Source organism: Misgurnus anguillicaudatus, chromosome 21, assembly GCF_027580225.2.
Source record: "Misgurnus anguillicaudatus chromosome 21, ASM2758022v2, whole genome shotgun sequence".
Taxonomy (NCBI): domain Eukaryota; kingdom Metazoa; phylum Chordata; class Actinopteri; order Cypriniformes; family Cobitidae; genus Misgurnus; species Misgurnus anguillicaudatus.
Genome location: NC_073357.2, coordinates 59,918,155 through 59,937,865, shown reverse-complemented (window position 1 = coordinate 59,937,865; position 19,711 = coordinate 59,918,155). Strand labels below are relative to the sequence as shown.

General features: G+C 37.7%; 1 protein-coding gene across 12 annotated transcripts in view; it reads left to right on the top strand.

The window, feature by feature from the left end:
- ank2b (ankyrin 2b, neuronal) overlaps positions 1-19,711 on the top strand; it is a 153,922-nt gene that overhangs the window by 30,784 nt on the left and 103,427 nt on the right. For 8 of the 12 annotated variants that reach the window (XM_073859557.1, XM_073859551.1, XM_073859547.1 and 5 more), the window contains exon 1: positions 6,594-6,924. The exons of 1 other annotated variant lie outside the window; for it this stretch is intronic. In XM_073859557.1, the coding sequence (XP_073715658.1) occupies positions 6,796-6,924 (129 nt within the window). In that variant the 5' untranslated portion in view covers positions 6,594-6,795. Of the gene's footprint in view, positions 1-6,592; positions 6,925-19,711 lie in introns of those variants that run through there. 3 more of the 12 variants (XM_073859546.1, XM_073859550.1, XM_073859552.1) reach the window with 2 other exon arrangements.

Below are 19,711 nucleotides of genomic sequence, written 5' to 3'. Positions count from 1 at the left end.
ATGGAAGTAAGTTTTTTCCCATTTACAAGTCACGTGACAAATGTAAAAGTCACATGATCATATGATCAGTGGCAATGAAATGGAAAACTGTAATTTGTTTTGTAATATTGTGGTATATTTTTACAAATGTCTTATGAGCTTCATTATTTTTTTAAAACTCATGTGCCCTCATAATCCTGAATCAAAAACGCAAATCTCCTCAAAACGATCTCTCTTTACTTCCGGTCATATGGTATGGCAGGTGGGGGGGGCAGGAAAAGATCGCAGCGATTAGCAAATAACAACATGACCCAACTTTAAAAGATCCAATCAGTTCTCAATGGACGAATTCCAGCCCTACCTTTTTTCATTTCAGAAGTCGTTTCATTCGGATATACATCACCAATGGAAAATAAGACAATCACTACTTCAGTGTTATGTCGACATTAAAGGACAAGTTCTGTATTTTACACTTAAAGGCCTGTTTTCAGATTGTTTATGATGAAATAGAACGGTTTGACTGAAATTTCGACATATGCGGCTGCCCCGAGAATTTTCGGGTGTTTGTTTTTCACCTCCCACCTCTACAACGGGTGCATAGGTGCACCGGAACAATCCCTCCCAAAATGCACCAAACCCCCGCCCACAAAGACATGAAACTCACCGAGTGGTCAGGGGCGCTCACCGACACGCCCACACAAAAATCACTGCAAAAGACGCCCTCCAACAGGTGTTTTAGCATTCGTTGTAAACTTGTGGACCTATTTTTCCAAACACCTCACACCCGTATATTCTTCCGTTCAGAGCTTGAATAATAAACACTCCAGCTCCGTTGGTGGCGATAATCCGCCTTTGCCAATTGCAAGAATACAAACGGGTTCCCGGCGCGGAGTAATACCGTACCTCACAGCACATCTAATACAAGTCAATGGAGTTGGACAAAACTACAATAAAACCTGTTGTAATGCGTATTTTGCAGCGTTTTTTGTGTGAGCACATCAGTGATCACCCCTGACCACTCGGTGAGTTTCACGTCTTTGTAAACGAAAGTTTAATGCATTTTAGGAAGGATTGTTCCAATGCACCTATACACACATTGTAGAGGTGGGAGATGATACAAGAAACACCCGAAAATTCTCGGGGCAGCCGCATATGTCCAAATTTCAGTCAAAACCGTTCTATTTCATCATAAACAATCTGAAAACAGGGCTTTAAGTGTCAAATACCGAACTTGTCCTTTAATCTATGCCAGACAAGACAGAAGAGGTGTGTTCGACTTCATGTGGCGTCACAAGAACCGTCAAGCACTGTGAGAATGATTTGGGAGTTGACTGCTCTGTATGCCTTCGAGTCATTCTCGCACAATTTTTTATGTAATTTGCTTGACGTTTCTTGTGACGTCACATGAATTTGAACTCATTCGTCGGGGAGGGTTTTTGGAAAAATAAAATTTCTCTTTTAGTAGCATGGTTAATAGAAACGCGTCATTTTGCAATATTTTTGTCGACATTTAGAAAATAATGCTAAAGCAAATCTTTAATGGAAATGCAGCTATAAATTCTGATCTATGAAGTGTTTTTGGGGTTTGCTGACAGGCAGATGATTCACATTTAAAGCCTTCACCAACAAAATGCATTAATGTATCCTCTCTGAAAGCCTCAGTCCACTTCAGATAACAAACTTAATCACAGTGTGGACGCTGTAACTGTATACTTTAATATGTTTGAGTTGGTTCAACCCATGGTTGGGTAAATATTGGACAGAACCAACTGTTGGGTTATAAATAAACATATGCTGTGTTGCTTAATTTCAAATGCTGGGATGTTTTATCCCATTGTTGGGTCATACACATATTTTCTGGGTAAATTTAACCCAACGGCTGGGTTTTGCCCATTTCGATCCAATGCTGGGATGTTTTAACCTATCGTTGGGTCATACACAAACATTTTCTGGGTTAATTTAACCCAATTTATGAGTTTGTTCCTTTTCAATCCTAATGCTGGTTTGTTTTAACCCCTCGTTGGTTCATAGACAAACATTTTCTGGGTTAATTTAACCCAACGGCTGGGTTTGTCCTTTTCGATCCAATGCTGGGATGTTTTAACCCATCGTTGGGTCATACACAAATATTTTCTGTGTAAATTTAACCCAATTTATCAGTTTGTCCCTTTTTGATCTAATGCTGAGTTGTTTTAACCCATCGTTAGGTCATACATAAACATTTTCTGGGTTAATTTAATCCAACGGCTGGGTTTATCCTTTTCGATCCTATGCTGGGATGTTTTAACCCATTGTTGGGTCATACACAAACATTTTCTGGGTTAATTTAACCCAACGGCTGGGTTTATCCTTTTCGATCCAATGCTGGGATGTTTTAACCCATTGTTGGGTCATACACAAATATTTTCTGGGTTAATTTAACCCAACGGCTGGGTTTATCCTTTTCGATCCTATGCTGGGATGTTTTAACCCATTGTTGGGTCATACACAAACATTTTCTGGGTTAATTTAACCCAACGGCTGGGTTTGTCCTTTTCGATCCAATGCTGGGATGTTTTAACCCATCGTTGGGTCATACACAAATATTTTCTGTGTAAATTTAACCCAATTTATCAGTTTGTCCCTTTTTGATCTAATGCTGAGTTGTTTTAACCCATCGTTAGGTCATACATAAACATTTTCTGGGTTAATTTAATCCAACGGCTGGGTTTATCCTTTTCGATCCTATGCTGGGATGTTTTAACCCATTGTTGGGTCATACACAAACATTTTCTGGGTTAATTTAACCCAACGGCTGGGTTTGTCCTTTTCGATCCTATGCTGGGATGTTTTAACCCATTGTTGGGTCATACACAAACATTTTCTGGGTTAATTTAACCCAACGGCTGGGTTTGTCCCTTTTAGATCCAATGCTGGGTTGTTTTAACCCATTGTTGGGTCATACACAAACATTTTCTGGGTTAATTTAACCCAACGGCTGGGTTTGTCCTTTTCGAACCTATGCTGGGATGTTTTAACCCATTGTTGGGTCATACACAAACATTTTCTGGGTTAATTTAACCCAACGGCTGGGTTTGTCCCTTTTAGATCCAATGCTGGGTTGTTTTAACCCATTGTTTGGCCATACACAAACATTTTCCAGGTTAATTTTTACCCAACGGATGGGGTTGTCCCTTTTTATCCAATGCTGGGTTATTTTATCCCATTGTTGGGTCTTACATAAACATTTTCTGGGATCATTTTACCCTGTTTATGAGTTTGTCCCTTTTTGATCCTAATGCTGGGATGTTTTAACCCCTCGTTGGGTCATACACAAACATTTTCTGGGTTAATTTAACCCTGTTTATGAGTTTGTCCCTTTTTGATCCTAATGCTGGGTTGTTTTAACCCCTCGTTGGGTCATACACAAACATTTTCTGGGTTAATTTAACCAAACAGCTGGGTTTGTTCCTTTTTTATCCTATGCTGGGTTGTTTTAACCCCTCGTTGGGTCATACACAAACATTTTCTGTTTTAATTTAACCAAACGGCTGGGTTTGTTCCTTTTCGATCCTATGCTGGGATGTTTTAACCCATCATTGGGTCATACACAAACATTTTCTTGGTTAATTCAACCCAATGGCTGGGTTTTTTCCTTTTTGATCCAATGCTGGGATGTTTTAACCCATCGTTGAGTCATACACAAACATTTTCTTGGTTAATTCAACCCAATGGCTGGGTTTTTCCCTTTTCGATCCAATGCTGGGTTGTTTTAACCCATTGTTAGGTCATACATAAACATTTTCTGGGTCAATTTAACCCAACGGCTGGGTTTGTCCCTTTTAGATCCAATGCTGGGTTGTTTAATGTAACCCATTGTTTGGCCATACACAAACATTTTCCAGGTAATTTTTACCCAACGGATGGGGTTGTCCCTTTTTATCCAATGCTGGGTTATTTTATCCCATTGTTGGGTCTTACATAAACATTTTCTGGGATCATTTTACCCTGTTTATGAGTTTGTCCCTTTTTGATCCTAATGCTGGGATGTTTTAACCCCTCGTTGGGTCATACACAAACATTTTCTGGGTTAATTTAACCCTGTTTATGAGTTTGTCCCTTTTTGATCCTAATGCTGGGTTGTTTTAACCCCTCGTTGGGTCATACAAAAACATTTTCTGGGTTAATTTAACCCAACGGCTGGGTTTGTTCTTTTCGATCCAATGCTGGGTTGTTTTAACCCATCGTTGGGTCATACACAAATATTTTCTGTGTAAATTTAACCCAATTTATCAGTTTGTCCCTTTTTGATCCAATGCTGGGTTGTTTTAACCCATTGTTGAGTCATACAAAAACATTTTCTGGGTAAATTTAACCCAACGGCTGGGTTTGTCCTTTTCGATCCAATGCTGCGTTGTTTTAACCCATCATTGGGTCATACACAAACATTTTCTGGGTTAATTTAACCCAACGGCTGGGTTTGTCCTTTTTGATCCAATGCTGGGATGTTTTAACCCATCATTGGGTCATACACAAACATTTTCTGGGTTAATTTAACCCAACGGCTGGGTTTGTCCTTTTTGATCCAATGCTGGGATGTTTTAACCTATCGTTGGGTCATACACAAACATTTTCTGGGTTAATTTAACCCACTTTATGAGTTTGTTCCTTTTCAATCCTAATGCTGGATTGTTTTAACCCCTCGTTGGGTCATAGACAAACATTTTCTGGGTTAATTTAACCCAACAGCTGAGTTTTTCCCTTTTCGATCCAACGCTGGGTTGTTTTAACCCATTGTTTGGCCATACACAAACATTTTCCAGGTTAATTTAACCCAACGGATGGGGTTGTCCCTTTTTATCCAATGCTGGGTTATTTTAACCCATTGTTGGGTCTTACATAAACATTTTCTGGGTTAATTTAACCCTGTTTATGAGTTTGTCCCTTTTTGATCCTAATGCTGGGTTGTTTTAACCCATCGTTAGGTCATACATAAACATTTTCTGGGTTAATTTAACCCAACGGCTGGGTTTGTCCTTTTCGATCCAATGCTGGGTTGTTTTAACCCATCATTGTGTCATACACAAACATTTTCTTGGTTAATTTAACCCAACAGCTGGGTTTGTTCCTTTTTTTTCCTATGCTGGGATGTTTTAACCCATCATTGGGTCATACACAAACATTTTCTGGGTTAATTGAACCCAACGACTGGGTTTGTCCTTTTCGATCCAATGCTGGGTTGTTTTAACCCATCATTGGGTCATACACAAACATTTTCTGGGTAAATTTAACCCAACGGCTGGGTTTTTCCCTTTTGGATCCTATGCTGGGATGTTTTAACCTATCGTTGGGTCATACACAAACATTTTCTGGGGTAATTTAACCCAATTTATGAGTTTGTTCCTTCTCAATCCTAATGCTGGGTTGTTTTAACCCCTCGTTGGGTCATAGACAAACATTTTCTGGGTTAATTTAACCCAACAGCTGAGTTTTTCCCTTTTCGATCCAATGCTGGGTTGTTTTAACCCATTGTTTGGCCATACAAAAACATTTCTGGGTAAATTTTAACCCAACGGCTGGGTTTGTCCTTTTCGATCCAATGCTGGGATGTTTTAACCCATCATTGGGTCATACACAAAAAATTTCTGGGTTAATTTAACCCAACGGCTGGGTTTGTCCTTTTCGATCCAATGCTGAGATGTTTTAACCCATCATTGGATCATACACAAAAATGTTCTGGGTTAATTTAACCCAACAGCTGGGTTTGTCCTTTTCGATCCAATGCTGGGATGTTTTAACCCATCATTGGGTCATACACAAAAATGTTCTGGGTTAATTTAACCCAACGGCTGGGTTTGTCCTTTTTGATCCAATGCTGGGTTGTTTTAACCCATCGTTAGGTCATACATAAACATTTTCTGGGTTAATTTAACCCAACGGCTGGGCTTGTCCTATTTTTTTGTATATCTTTCCCTTCCACCAATCTCCTATAAAAGAAAATTAAAGAAGCTTAAGATGTTTTAAACAAGCTAAATACATTCTAACCATATGTAACCATTTAGGTTTGTGTATTCTTGTATAACCATGTAGGGATTTTAAAAAGAGCCACTGTCAAAATACCATCGAGTAGCATTGAGCGTGTGCTGTGCAGTCAGGATCAGCTTTTGTTATAACAGACTGCACCAATCACTGCTCTGCCGGGTTGGAGGGAGGGAGACGTGGGAATGCCGAGGGGTGGATGAGAGGTGTCTTTAATCTTTTATCTCCCCCTTTCCGTTTTTCTCGCATGGCTGCACCCATTTTCTCCTCTTCAGCAACAGTGAGCGGTACAGTATGTAAGCCACACCCTTCAGTCCCCTCCGTCATGCCCGGAGACCCCAGACAAAACGCGATTGGTTAGTAAGTCGTGAAATCCAATGCCACAATCTAAAGCTAAGCGGCTAACAGAGGACACATTTGGGAGGAGGGATGGTTTGGCCCATTTGTCTCTTCCTGTTTACCTCTGGTTATTTTATCTAAGCTTATGTTAAAACCCCTCACCCCTTTTCTGTCTCCGTCTCTCTCTCTCTCTCTCTCCCTCTCTCTCGCTCACACCTTTAATGCAACGGAGGAAAGCGTTGCTCGGGTAGCTCTGGTCTATTTAGACCTGCCGTGGGAGGAGTTGAGCATCGCTGTTGCTTCTCTCTTCTGTTTTTTCTCCTCTGCCTCCCTGCGCTTGTGCTGAGCTGTGACAGCGAGTGTTTCTCATCCGCCCTTGGTCTTGAAAGTCACCTATCAGCCTCTCCCTCTTTGCCACCATCGTTCTCTCTCGTATCTTACCACCGAGGGACCGTCGCTATGGCGCACGCCGCAGCCAGCATCAAAAAAGCCCGTGTCGAGATGGAGCAAGCTCCCGACTTGAAGGCCCTGGAGAAAGCCCGCGAGAAAAGGAGGCGCTCGCGGGAGAGAGCCGAGCGGAGGCGTAAGGTAATACAGACGGCTGGAACCGCAGGGACGCCGGTCCCCAAACACCTCCTCCATCCTCTAGCATCTAGTATCATCCTCACATCAATATTCGTGTCTGCCTCAGGATGCATGTGCAAGAAGGATTCATTATCACTTTTTCATCATTTTATATTTCTTGTTAGGTTTTGTGTATCTCTTCTAATAAACACACCTGCTTGTTTTCCACTTCTCTGTATTTGGTAAATCCTTCATTTTAGTTAAACACTCTGGTGGTTGTGTTCACTTCAGCAGACAGATCTTTAAAAACCATTTTCATGTCTAAATCATCACGGGTGATTTCACTTCAACTTCACCCATAATTACATCTAATCCTCATCTTTATATGCCACTGTGTTTTTTATGTATGGCAGCATAAAACACGGTTGATGAAGAATATTTACTAGCATCTTTTATTGCGGTGGACAGATTCAAAACATGAAAACATTGGTAGTACGTGGATGGTTTTATTCTTCTTTATATGCATAATATTTAAGACAATACTTCATGCATCATTGGTCTGGTCTGTTTATTTGTTTATTTTTGAGTCTGCACATGTTTTTTGTTTTGTCATCATTCTCACTGCAGCCGGTAATGATCCTTCCCCACGTATTGATGCGGCACATGTCTATGAATTTTCAGTCATCCGTGTCTGGATACGCCTGTCCTGGCGTTTGACCAGAGCAGCCCATGTTGTTGTTTAAGGGAATCTGTTTGGATCTGTGTAACAGAGACATTTCTTATCCGCATAATCGGAGTTGCAGTCTGATTATTTGATTTGGAGGCAGTTTTTTCTGAATAGGGTTTGAACAAAAGAAGATCTGTTTAAAGTCATTGGTGTGTGTGTGTGTGGTTGTGACGTCTAAGTTTGTTTGTAATTCATAATTACTTATTTACATAATTACAAAAGTACATGCTCATTTTTAACAATAAAGCATTTTTAAGTGCAGATACATCTCCGCTTTGTCGTGTTAAGACCAGTTGTACAGTAAATGGTCTCTGATGTGTCTGGAGTCAGTAACATTTCGCTGTCATTGGTCTTTACGGGTCATCAGTCTTGTTTGAAATGCTCATGGCACTCGTAATTTGGTCTGTAAACAAACTGCATAAACGTTTCATGAAGGCAAAGTCATAAAGAAGATTTATTGGGAAAGTTTGAATGACTTCCAAATACAGAGGCACTGCGTTTCCATTACCCTTCACCTTGCGCAAATTGAAATAGCGAATTGAAAATGCACCCAGTGGACACATACACTTTCATATATTGCAAAAAAGTTTTTACTCCATGTAGCATCACAAGAACCGACAACTGCATGACATCAAAATACCACGATAGTGATTCGGGAGTCGACGGCTCTGTATGCTTTCGAGACGCTCTTGTGACATTTTCTGGGTTAATTTAACCCAATTTATGAGTTTGTCCCTTTTTGATCCAATGGTGGGTTGTTTTAACCAATCATTGGATCTTACATAAACATTTTCTGGGTTAATTTAACCCAATTTATGAGTTTGTCCCTTTTCGATCCAATGCTGGGTTGTTTTAACCCTTTGTTGGATCTTACATAAACATTTTCTGGGTTATTTTAACCCAATTTATGAGTTTGTCCCTTTTCGATCCAATGCTGGGTTGTTTTAACCCTTTGTTGGATCTTACATAAACATTTTCTAGGTGTATTTAACCCAACAGCTGGGTTTTTCACTTTTCGATCCATTGCTGGGTTGTTTTGAACTCATTGTTGGGTCATACATAAAATTTTTTGAGGTTAATTTAATCTAGTGATATTTTGATTTCATCTGCATGTCGGTCTGCACGGCAAATGAAGTTGAACACACCGGTCGTCAAGGTTTTGTAAAGATTTATCACCAGACAACAAAATCATGTTTTAGTTGCATAACGTCGGTTAAGGGAAATAGGTTTTTTCGACATTTAGAAAATAACGCTAAAGTTTGTGCAAATCTTTACTAGAAACACAGCTACTGAAACGGTTTAACTTGCATGCCAACAAATAATGCTGGTGTTATTTTTTATTTGTATTTTTATCTGTTGTATTTGATGCATTTATCATTGCTCTGACTCTTCTGAACAGAAAGCACTTACTAATATTTTTAATTAATTAAACCTGAATGCCTGAGAGTTAAAGTCACAAACCCCCAGTAAAAATTAAGAATGATGTTTGACCTCAAGGTATGTTTTTCAGCTTTTCACAAGCTGTGTTTACTCTTCGCCAGTGAAGAGGTCCACATTGCACATAATAATATTTGAGTACATATTGTTCTCATAAGATGGAGTCCAGCAGTAATTTAGATAGATGGTCATGTTAAGATTTGAGCGTTGTAGACATTAAGGACATTCAGTGGTCTGTATTTTACAATGTGATTGCATCAGTCTGAGTTGTTATGGAAACGGCACCAGACACTTTTTTGCTTGTTTTCCTCAATACACTTTTGTAGCATAGATAAAATGTCTTTGATGTTTTATAGACACAGTCAAGGTTAAAGACTTAGATTTTAAAGCAGTATTTATGTCCGGTAATGACATTTTGGATAATCATTATGTCACTAAATGATGCCAGAGAGCTATTACACTTATTAAATGCACATCTGTGAAAGCATTCATTATCAATCATATTGACTAATGGTATCTCTGACTATAATGTCATTAAACGTTAAAGTATATTTTGTAGGGCTATAGCACTAAATTAGGATTTAGTGAATTAGGATTCATGATGGAAGGAACCGGGTCGTGTTTAGAGGTTTGAGAATCATACAGGTTTTAGGGTTGGACTCTGTATCGCACACATTTAGTCACCTCATAGCAATGAGCCATAAATATTGAACATCTTAGTAAATGCAGGAAAATGCACACTAGAATGTAATTTGCATGTACAAATAGCTGTGTTTGCGAAACGTAAATGGAAAGAAATCTTTCATGTTTCAGTGGTAAGCTATAAAGTGGTCATGCACCCGCCATATGGTTTACTACAGATTAGAGGTTTGTTGTCTGTCAAGCCCTAAAGATTACATCTTTCTGAAAAATCAGTAGGGGAAATGAAAATAAAATCTCTTAGGGAAAAAGCATAATGTTTGTTTGTTCAGCAGAGATGAGTTTGTCATAAATAATAGTGGTCGACCAATCCTTTTTTTTATTTATGGCCAATAGCGAAGCAATGTGGCTGATATAACATAAATGTAATTACAGTCAAATTGGTGAAACTAAAACAATTGTTATGCATAACATTTATAAATCATTTTTAAGTGCTTTAAAGGTGAAATTGAATGTAAAACTGTATTTATGTAGGCATAGATGAATAATAAGAGTTCTGTGCATGGTAAAGACATATCGTGAGCCTCAAACACAATTGTTTCGAAAAAGAAATTAAATAATTATAATTAGATGAATGTTGATTTATAAAATAAACACCACAGTCTTCAATCATATTTTCATTGTGTCTTTGCTGCGTCTGTGTTGGTTGGGAACTGCGCTCTTTTTCAGTCACACTTGATTCTGAGGAACTACTTTGTTTGGCGGAAATACTAATATCTGTACTAATATAATTACAACTTATATGTGTTTCATTTTATGGAACCCTGCTATGCATATGAAGTAACCGTTTTATTAACGCAATAAGCCCCACGAAGCAGTGGTGTTACAGTGCATTTTATAACAGCTTTGCGTCGTGCCTAACAACGCCCATTAGCTGATATAAAATGCACTGGTAACCCACTGCTTCTTGGGCCTTCGTGCTTTATTTGGCAACTTTAAAAAATATTTACAGAACATACATAAAAAAGCCAAATATCTAAAATATACCGGTCTATAACTAATACATAACTGATAGTTTGCATGAGGTGTTTTGAGAAGTTCAACTGATGTTTTCAGTTCAATTGTTCTCTTGTTCTTTAAAATTGTTGGCCAAGTGATGCATAAAGTATCAGATTAGTTCATTAGTAACAATAACGTGTGATGTTACATAACCCATATTGATCTGTCCTATCAAGAGTAGCACAAATGAAATAACACATACTTTTCTTTAGCTCACAAAAACTCGAGGAATAAATTTAGGCTGCGTCTGTAATACAGCTCAGTCGTTTTATTATAACATTTTGGCTCGCTCGAGAATTGAATTGCTAGAGTCGTGTGGGTTGTGTTAAGCAGAGGATGAGCTTCGAATTAATCCTGTACTGAAATACTTCATTAAACTGGAAATATTTTGAGCAAAACAGTTTGTGTATTGTGTAAAGAACGACAAGGCTGGGTCAGAATTGAAACCGCATCACATTACAGATCCATACACAAGCTTGAGGAATGACAACTCAAACTAATGAATTGTGTGGTTGATCAATAGTTAAATCAATGCATTCATCAATAGAGTCAATAAAAACGCAATTGTCTACAGGTTGCATTCTTGTTAAAAGTAGTGATCCAGTTAACATTATTGATACAACTAGAATAACCATAAGAATATAAATAAATGACCCAGAATTATTAGCAATTTTAAAAGCGCTTAAAGCTAACATACAGTATACTCAAATAATGGTATTTGATGTACTTTATAATAAATATAGTTAATGTTTATTTAGTGCTGCTTTAATACAGTTATGATGCAAGGTAACCTTGAATGAACTCACCCACCGATTGAACATGTACACATACATACACCTCATATCATTAATGGGTGATTCTCACGAAAACTTGGTTTTAAAAATGTCAAGCATGAAAATGTAAAAATTGCTTAAATTTACTTTTTTCCCACCAGACATTGAAAAACAAAGTCTGGAGTAAATGGGAACATTAATTTAAAAACTTTTACTTATCATTTAACACTTTTTGTAACATACTTTAAAAAATTAGTCCTAAAAAATCTCATTACCGCAACAGTCAGAAAACATCAACACTGACATATTTTCAAAATGACAAGACAAACCTGAAAGAACATACTTTGGAGATTCTGCACATGCATTTAAAATCAAAGTATTATGCTTCTATTAATTAAATTAACATTTAATAAGCATCTGTTGCGGTAATGATAATCAAAATGTTGTGTAAGCATTCTGACAAGACAATATTTCAAATTAACTATAAAAAATGATCTTACCTGGTAGCCATCTTGAAGTAACTGGTCCATGTGCTTGGTCACTCAAAATCAAACTTTATTAAAATTCTGTATGTGTGCTTAAACTGTTCTCAAAAAGTGTTGCGGAGGATGAGAACATCAGGCATGGACACATCATTTTCCTAATTTTTCTTCATTATTATTATACATGAATATTCAGTAAATATTTTTTCTGTCATCTAAAGTAGTCTAGCAAAACATCCATTTATTTTTTTTCTTAATATTTTTGTGTTAATTTGATTATATTACAACATAACGCATGTTCAAACACAGCCGGACATATTGCGGTAATGAGAATCTCAGCAGAAAATGAGATAAAATTTCCAATGATAAATTATTATGTTGAAATCACACATTGTGCAAGGTAGAACACAGTATTGTGTTAATTCTGATGCTTTTTGATGTTGCTATATTGCACATTTTGGGGCTGGGATCATTAGTGCCGTGGTGTTTCAATGGTTTCGTGAGAATCACCCGAATACTTATATTGGCACATTTCTTTAATGCTCTTTGGACAGAAACACTTCTGTTAACATGATCCCTGGTAACCATTGAAGTACCAAGCCCTTGTAAACACCCACCTTGCCTCCCTCTTTTGGCCATGCTACCCTCAACGTGTCCCCAACACACCACCATTGACTTGCATAGCTGGGATAGTGGGAGTAAAAATAGCCAGGGCTCAAATTAGCAATGAAGAAGTGTTAGCACCCAGTGGTTAGCAGCAGTAGAGCTAAGCAAAGGACTGGTTATCTGTCTGAACAAGCGGTTGGGTAGTCTGTGCTTCTCTATAGGGTCCAAGAATGGAGTGTTGGAGAAATAGTAGTTTTTGACATTATTTGGTGCATAACTTTGCACATTCAACATGGGTAATGCAGCAATGCTGAAAGCACACGAAGCTGAGAATCCTGCAGATGATGCTGCATTTACAGACCAATGTGAAAGCATGGAGTCAGTGGTAAGATTGAAGATATTCACCTTTATTGTTGGCATCTTACTGCAGTTTAAATCTTTTTTTGATTTGGGCATTTTAACTGCTTAGCTCAGTTTTGATTTGCTTAACAAACCAGATGTTGATTAGTTTGAGTCTTCAAAAGTGTTGCAGAATTCACCAATTTTTGTGCATTACTTTCAGAGTGTATTTGTTGTTGTTGTTTACTACTATGCTGTATAGATGTTTTTGTATTCTGGTCTCCTGATGGTAAATTTTGTTTATGGGTAAACAACACTGTAGAAAGCGGACACCCACGTTTCACCCCACGAGCAAGGGCCCTGATGAAATGCTGGTTGTTGTTTATACTGTTGATTATTTCAACATCGCACCCACTATCTTATTTCAGAAAGGACAGCTATAGTTGGACTCAATAACTTGAGCTTCCCAGCAAACAATTTTGTGTTTAAAAGACTTCTAATAGCCGCACAAAAACAGCCCAGACGTCTAGGCTAAAATGAGGCAAAATTTGAGCTGTCAGATGAAGATTTAGTAGAAGTATAGCTGGTGCTGTCAAACGATTAATCGCGATTAATCGCATACAAAGTATGCATAATATACTGTATGTGTTAGGGCTGTGATGATTAATCGTGCAGTAAGAAGTAGCAGCATCACTGTTGACTTTGCTTACATGATTGAATATCAGACATCAAAGTTTTTTTGACAAAAAACCCACATGTAACCAAATTCAAGTTTATTTTGGCTAGAAATGGTTTACTCATAGCAGGACTATTAGTTAACCTAAGTGATGAAATAACGGTTTTTGCTTGCTGGGATGTTGATTCATGCTGGTGTTTTAGATGAAGAAATTCGTCTTATATCATCTTTATTTGGACACCTTTAAAACCTGATTCACCTGCACCAGATGCCCACAAAGCAATCAAATTTATAGAGAACATAACTATATGTAAAGCAACTAAATAAATCAAGAATAGATGCACTTGAAAAACACCTGCTCTTCTACCAAATTCTTTGGGCCTCTGTACAAAATCCATTCTTATTTGTCCTTTTAGATTTGAATGTGACATTTTACGTTAATTCTGTGACAATGTTACAGATTTATATTAAGTTTGCAATCATTTACTTCAGGTTTTATAACGTAAATAAGACTAAAGGCCAGTGTTGACGTCTATATCTAATAACATCTGTGAAGTATGTGATTCTCTCTCTCTCTCTCTCTCTCTCTCTCTCTCTCTCTCTCTCTCTCTCTCTCTCTCTACTATCACTGGCACTCATTCACGTATCAGATGTCTGGATGTTGCAGTAGTGTTATTAAAGATCTGTTAATTCATTCGGCTGTAAGAAATCACACTAGACAAGTATATTATATTAGACTTATATATTAGGTTATGTATTATGTTATATAAAGTAAAACGTAATGCTATATTAGTGTATGTTCATATTTTAACACTCGCATACTTTCAATAGCTACACTGTAAAAAAATGCTGCCGAGCTGTGTGCAAGTGTTAATAAATTGCTTATGCAAGTCAATTGAACATACTATTTTAAGTTTTTGACTAGTACTGTACAAATAAACAAGTTATATTATTCAACTTAATTTAAGTTGGAGTAAAACTTATATCTTAGAAAATTGAATTCAGGATTGTTTTGATCATTTTTATGCTGCTTATTTACCATTTCTACCGTATCTTACGATAGTTCACCATATAGTCATAAAATATTACATATTATTTTTTGCGTGCACATTCATTCCAATATATAAATCTAGACTAAATGAAGTATCTTTTGAGCCCACACCATGTCCTTTCTGCCATTTGGGAACTGTATTTGTATTAGGTTTTTTTTTCATGTTTTATTCATTTTTTTAAACCATCCTTACAAATGTTAGGGTAAGAATTTGGGTTATGATGTCTGAAATCTAACAGTAAACAGTACTGATGATGAGCGTTACACTGAAAAAATGATTCATTGAATTTACTAAATTTTTTTAAGGTAAGTGAATGCAATCAATTTATTTAAGCTACATTTAAACAAAAGTTTTAAATTTTATTTTACTTTACTAATCATTTTTGTTTAAATGTAGCTTAAATAAATTGATTGCAACCACTTACCTTAAAAATAAATGGAGTAAATTCAATGAATCATTTTTTTCAGTGTATTGAGCCTCATAAACATGCCAGCTCTAACTACCATGCTGGGTTACACAAAATAAATGAGATATTCATGTGCATGAACACGATATCAATTTATCTAAAGTTCTTGACTGTTACGAAGTGCTGTGAGACGAGATTGTTCATTTAAACTCTGACTTTAAATGTGTTAAGTTGTTTATGAGCCCTCATACACCTGCATGACTCCTGTAGTGTCTGTGGCCTCTATCTGTGAATCTCTACTTCAGGTGTCCATAAATACTTTTAAAATAATTTCTCAAGCACATTTGTTTGCTATGGCTTGTTGCGTTTTTGCTTGCGTTGGCGTTTACTGCTTTGTTTTGTAAAGTAATGCTTTCATTTTCTCATCTTTCAATGTATGTTTGTGCATGAATGAAGTAATATGGTACTGCAGTAGACATGTGGCACAGACCTGATGGATTTGTGTTCTTAGTGTTGTGAGCTTTTTAAAAAGTCTGTTTCCATGGCAGCTGTAATCCTGGTATGACCTTTATATGAATATGAGGATTAAAGTTGTGATTTCAAGTTAAAGAAGATAAGCGTGCCTGTTGTTTATATATTTGTATTGCTTACCCGAGTGAATTTATCATCACATTTGCATCCTACACTTGGATTGTGAAGTAATAATTTTTACACCGATGGACAACTTTAACTTGTTGAGATTAGACAGGATCTGTAATTCATGCTGTGCCAGTTAGTTTGAGTAGATGAAAACAGTGATTAGATGTGCTTTACCTGCTTTATGAAGTATTAATAGAAACAATGGTGGGATTTAGAGAAAGTGAATGAAAAAGACAGCCAGAGATTGAAAGGTAATAATGAACTAAAGCTGATTTAATCTGCACAGAATCTGCTCCCACACAATTTTAAAGGGCACATATTATGCCTATTTTTACAATATATAATATAAGTCTCAGGTGTGTCCAGAATGTGTCTTTTACGTCTCAGCTCAAAATAAACCACAGATAATTTATTACAGCATGACCAAAATGCCCCTATTTGTATGTCTACATTGAGCTATTGCTCTTTGCTCCCTTACCAAAAAAAAATGCTTTGGTTAAAATGATATCTGATTTCACAAAGAAGCACAGAAAAAATAGCAGACAGCGTCCAACTCACTGCAGGCAGAAACTATGGAAATACAAGACTGTCAGTCAGCGGCCGTGGGCGGGGCTTTATCAATGTGACATCACATTGCTAAGAGAATCAAAACAGCATGTTTAATGAAACTGCTTTGGCTTAATGGGGATTAAAAAAGGGGTGAATAGATTTTTTCATTGTAAATTTCATTGTGGTTGTGTTCACACACTGCCAACACACATTTATGTCAACACCTTGCAAAAGGGGATTTTGTGTAATAGGTGCCATTTAAATGCTGTCATACAGAAAGTAACACACATTGTCACCTTTTGTGTGTTTTTTATGTTTAGACAAAGTCAATTATGCTGTCTGTTATCAAAAGCAACACAATATCATAAGGAAGGTCTCAATATGCACATCAGTTATGTTTTATAAAGTTTGTTTGTAAAAAAACTACTTAAAGGGCACCTATGGTCCGATTCACCATTTTACATTTCCTTTGATGTGTAAGTGTGTATTAGTTCATGTTAACGATATGCAAAAGGTACAAACCCCAAAGTCAAAGTTGGCACGACTTATCGTCTCCAACGTAAATGTATTTTCTTAAACTACAACAAACACACGAATTGTGGGCAACAGTTTACTTCCTGGGATTGGGGATTTCCTAGCTTGGTATTACCCTTACGAAAATTAAGCAAGGTTTTACTACAGTAACCATGTCTTTTTGTTTTAACTGTATTAAAAACATGGTTAAATTTTGTAAGGGTAGCTGGTTTTGCTTGTGTAGCAAGCTGGTCTAGCTCTTTTTGGTCACTTTTTAAAATGGTCTAGCTGGACCTAGCTGGTCAGGCTGGAAGACCAGCTGACCCACCTGCTTGACCAGCTTTGCCATGCTGGGAGGACCAGCTTAATCCAGCTACTGACAGCTCAAACCAGCTACCATCTTTTGCTTGTTTTAGCTGGATTTTTCAGTAGCGATTGAGAAATTGAAACAAATAAATGTACAGTATCGCTTTGTGGCAGCACAAGAATTTTAAATTCATGTAATATTTTAATTTTGATAAAACCCAGGTGACCCCCTAATTTATATTTTTGTGCTTTATAGGGGGTCCCTCGATGCTTATAGGAGGTCCGGGACCACCCCAGCCCCCCTCAATTTGAACACTGAGGGGGACCCACAAGCTAAAAAAGGCTGGGTTATTTTTAACCCAAGATTGAGTCGGAAAGGGACAGACCCAACAGATGGGTTAAATTAACCCAGACAAAGTCCATATTTGATCCAACAGTGTGTTAAAACAGTCCAACAGGTTGGATTTGTCCTTTTTTGACCCAAAGCTGGTTGAAAATGACCCAGTATCTTTTAGATTGTAGTAACATTGCTGGGATCAGCCCTGGATTGTGTCCTGTATAAACAAAAAGCAGGAACAATGCCATAAGGAGTGTGTTGTAGTGATGACGCATGTGCCATCGCAGTGATGTATTATTCAATGTCTGCAAACTGAAATGAAGCCAAGATCAGAAAGCTCTTTAGTACCTTTGCTTTAGATTGCTTTAGACGCTTAAATTATAATCAACTGCACAATAACATTACATTCTACATCCTGATGTAGAACGTGTCTTTACGGGATGTGTGTAAGCTCGCAGACTCCAGAAAATCACTGGCAGACTGAATGAACCACAATCAAATGATCCCAGGACAAAACCCGCACACATATAGGGCCCTATAAAATCCGTTTTATTTTTTCCCAAATTCCGTTTTATTTTTTCCCAAATTCCGTTTTCTCCGCTTTAATTTTTGCACATTCCGTTTTATCCGTTTTAATTTTTGGCAATTATATTTTTTACCCTTTACTTTTATTTAAGTCATAAAAAGAGTGTGCCTTTAATGTTAATGATTAAAATGTAAATGATTTGGGGGAAAACTGGATAACAGGATTACTTAATGACTATAAAAGATGCATTTACACACACACATACACACGCGCGTACGCACACACACACAACTCAATTCAATGCATTGTTTAGTGTTGTTGCAGGAGGCTACAACAAGGTGTCAAAGCAGTGGTGCCTTCAGAAGTGCCTTAAACACATAAATCCAGCGGAACGCGATCCATATTTTATACACAATCGCTTGAAATGCATATAACTTTACAAACATACACAGGATAGTGATCTGACTTAGGACAGCATAAGCACGCAGCTCTTTACACGTGCTGACAGAGAGACAGAGAGCGGCGCCATGATGCAGATGATTATATTTTAAATGCGAGGGATAGTTAGTTTGCCTCAGCTCGCTTGAAATGCATAAAACTGAACAAATACATGAGGATTTGTGTTCGGACTTCGGAGAGATCATAGGGACAGATGCGTGAGCGCGTGCATGTGAGAGAGGTACAGTGAGACAGACGTGGATGAGAGAGTGCATGTATCTTTGCGCTCACCGTGAACAGAGTGTTGGCAAAACTTCCAAATAACAGTTCTCCGGTCACATAAAAGTCATGTGAGACCTGCTCGGAACTAAGTGCTTAGCGTCGAATTTCTTAATTTTTTCGCTGACGAAAGCAGAGTCGTGGAGAGCCGCTTCGCCATGGATTCAGTGTTTTGGAGGGGGTCTGAAATAGAGACAGAGCGCATCGCGTCACAACCTGAAAACCACGCCCACCGGGGGGGAAAGCAATCCAACAGTCTCCATTGACATTGTATTGCAAAAGGCCGCCTCCTTGTCATTTCTGGCTTATAACAAAAAACGGAATAATGCCTAAAAGCTGCTTTGGGACAATATGTACAGCTAACAAGCCAAAGAACCCAGAAATAAGTTTTTATAAGCTTTCGAGCCGCAAAACCCAGTCTTCAAGGAGAACAAAGTGGACCGCCGACTACGTTCCCCCCTATTGGACGCAGTTTTACTAATAGGAGTACTATGAAAAGTTGCCTGTTTCCATTTCTGTGTCTAAACGCTCGTTTTTTGAAGTCGACAGCTTATAAAAACGTATTTATTTATTTTTTTGGCGTGTTAGATGTACACCTTGTCACACAGCAGCTTTTAGGTATTATTCTGTTTTTAAGTTTAATCTGTAAATAAGTTTTTATAAGCTGTCGACCCCAAAAAACGAGCGTTTAGACACAGAAATGGAAACAGGCAACTTTTCATAGTACTTCTATTAGTAAAATGCGTCCAATAGGGGGAAACGTAGTCGGCGATCCACTTTATTCTCCTTAAAGGCTGGGTTTTATGGCTCGACAGCTTATAAAAACTTCTTTCTGGGTTCTTTGGCTTGTTAGCTGTACATATTGTCACACAGCAGCTTTTAGGCATTATTCAGTTTTTTGTTATAAGCCAGAAATGACAAGGAGGCGGCTTCTCGCAATACAAAGTCAATGGAGACGGTTGGATTGAATTCCCCTCCGGTGGGCGTGGTTTTCAAATTTGCATAACTGCGCTCTGTCTCTATGACGG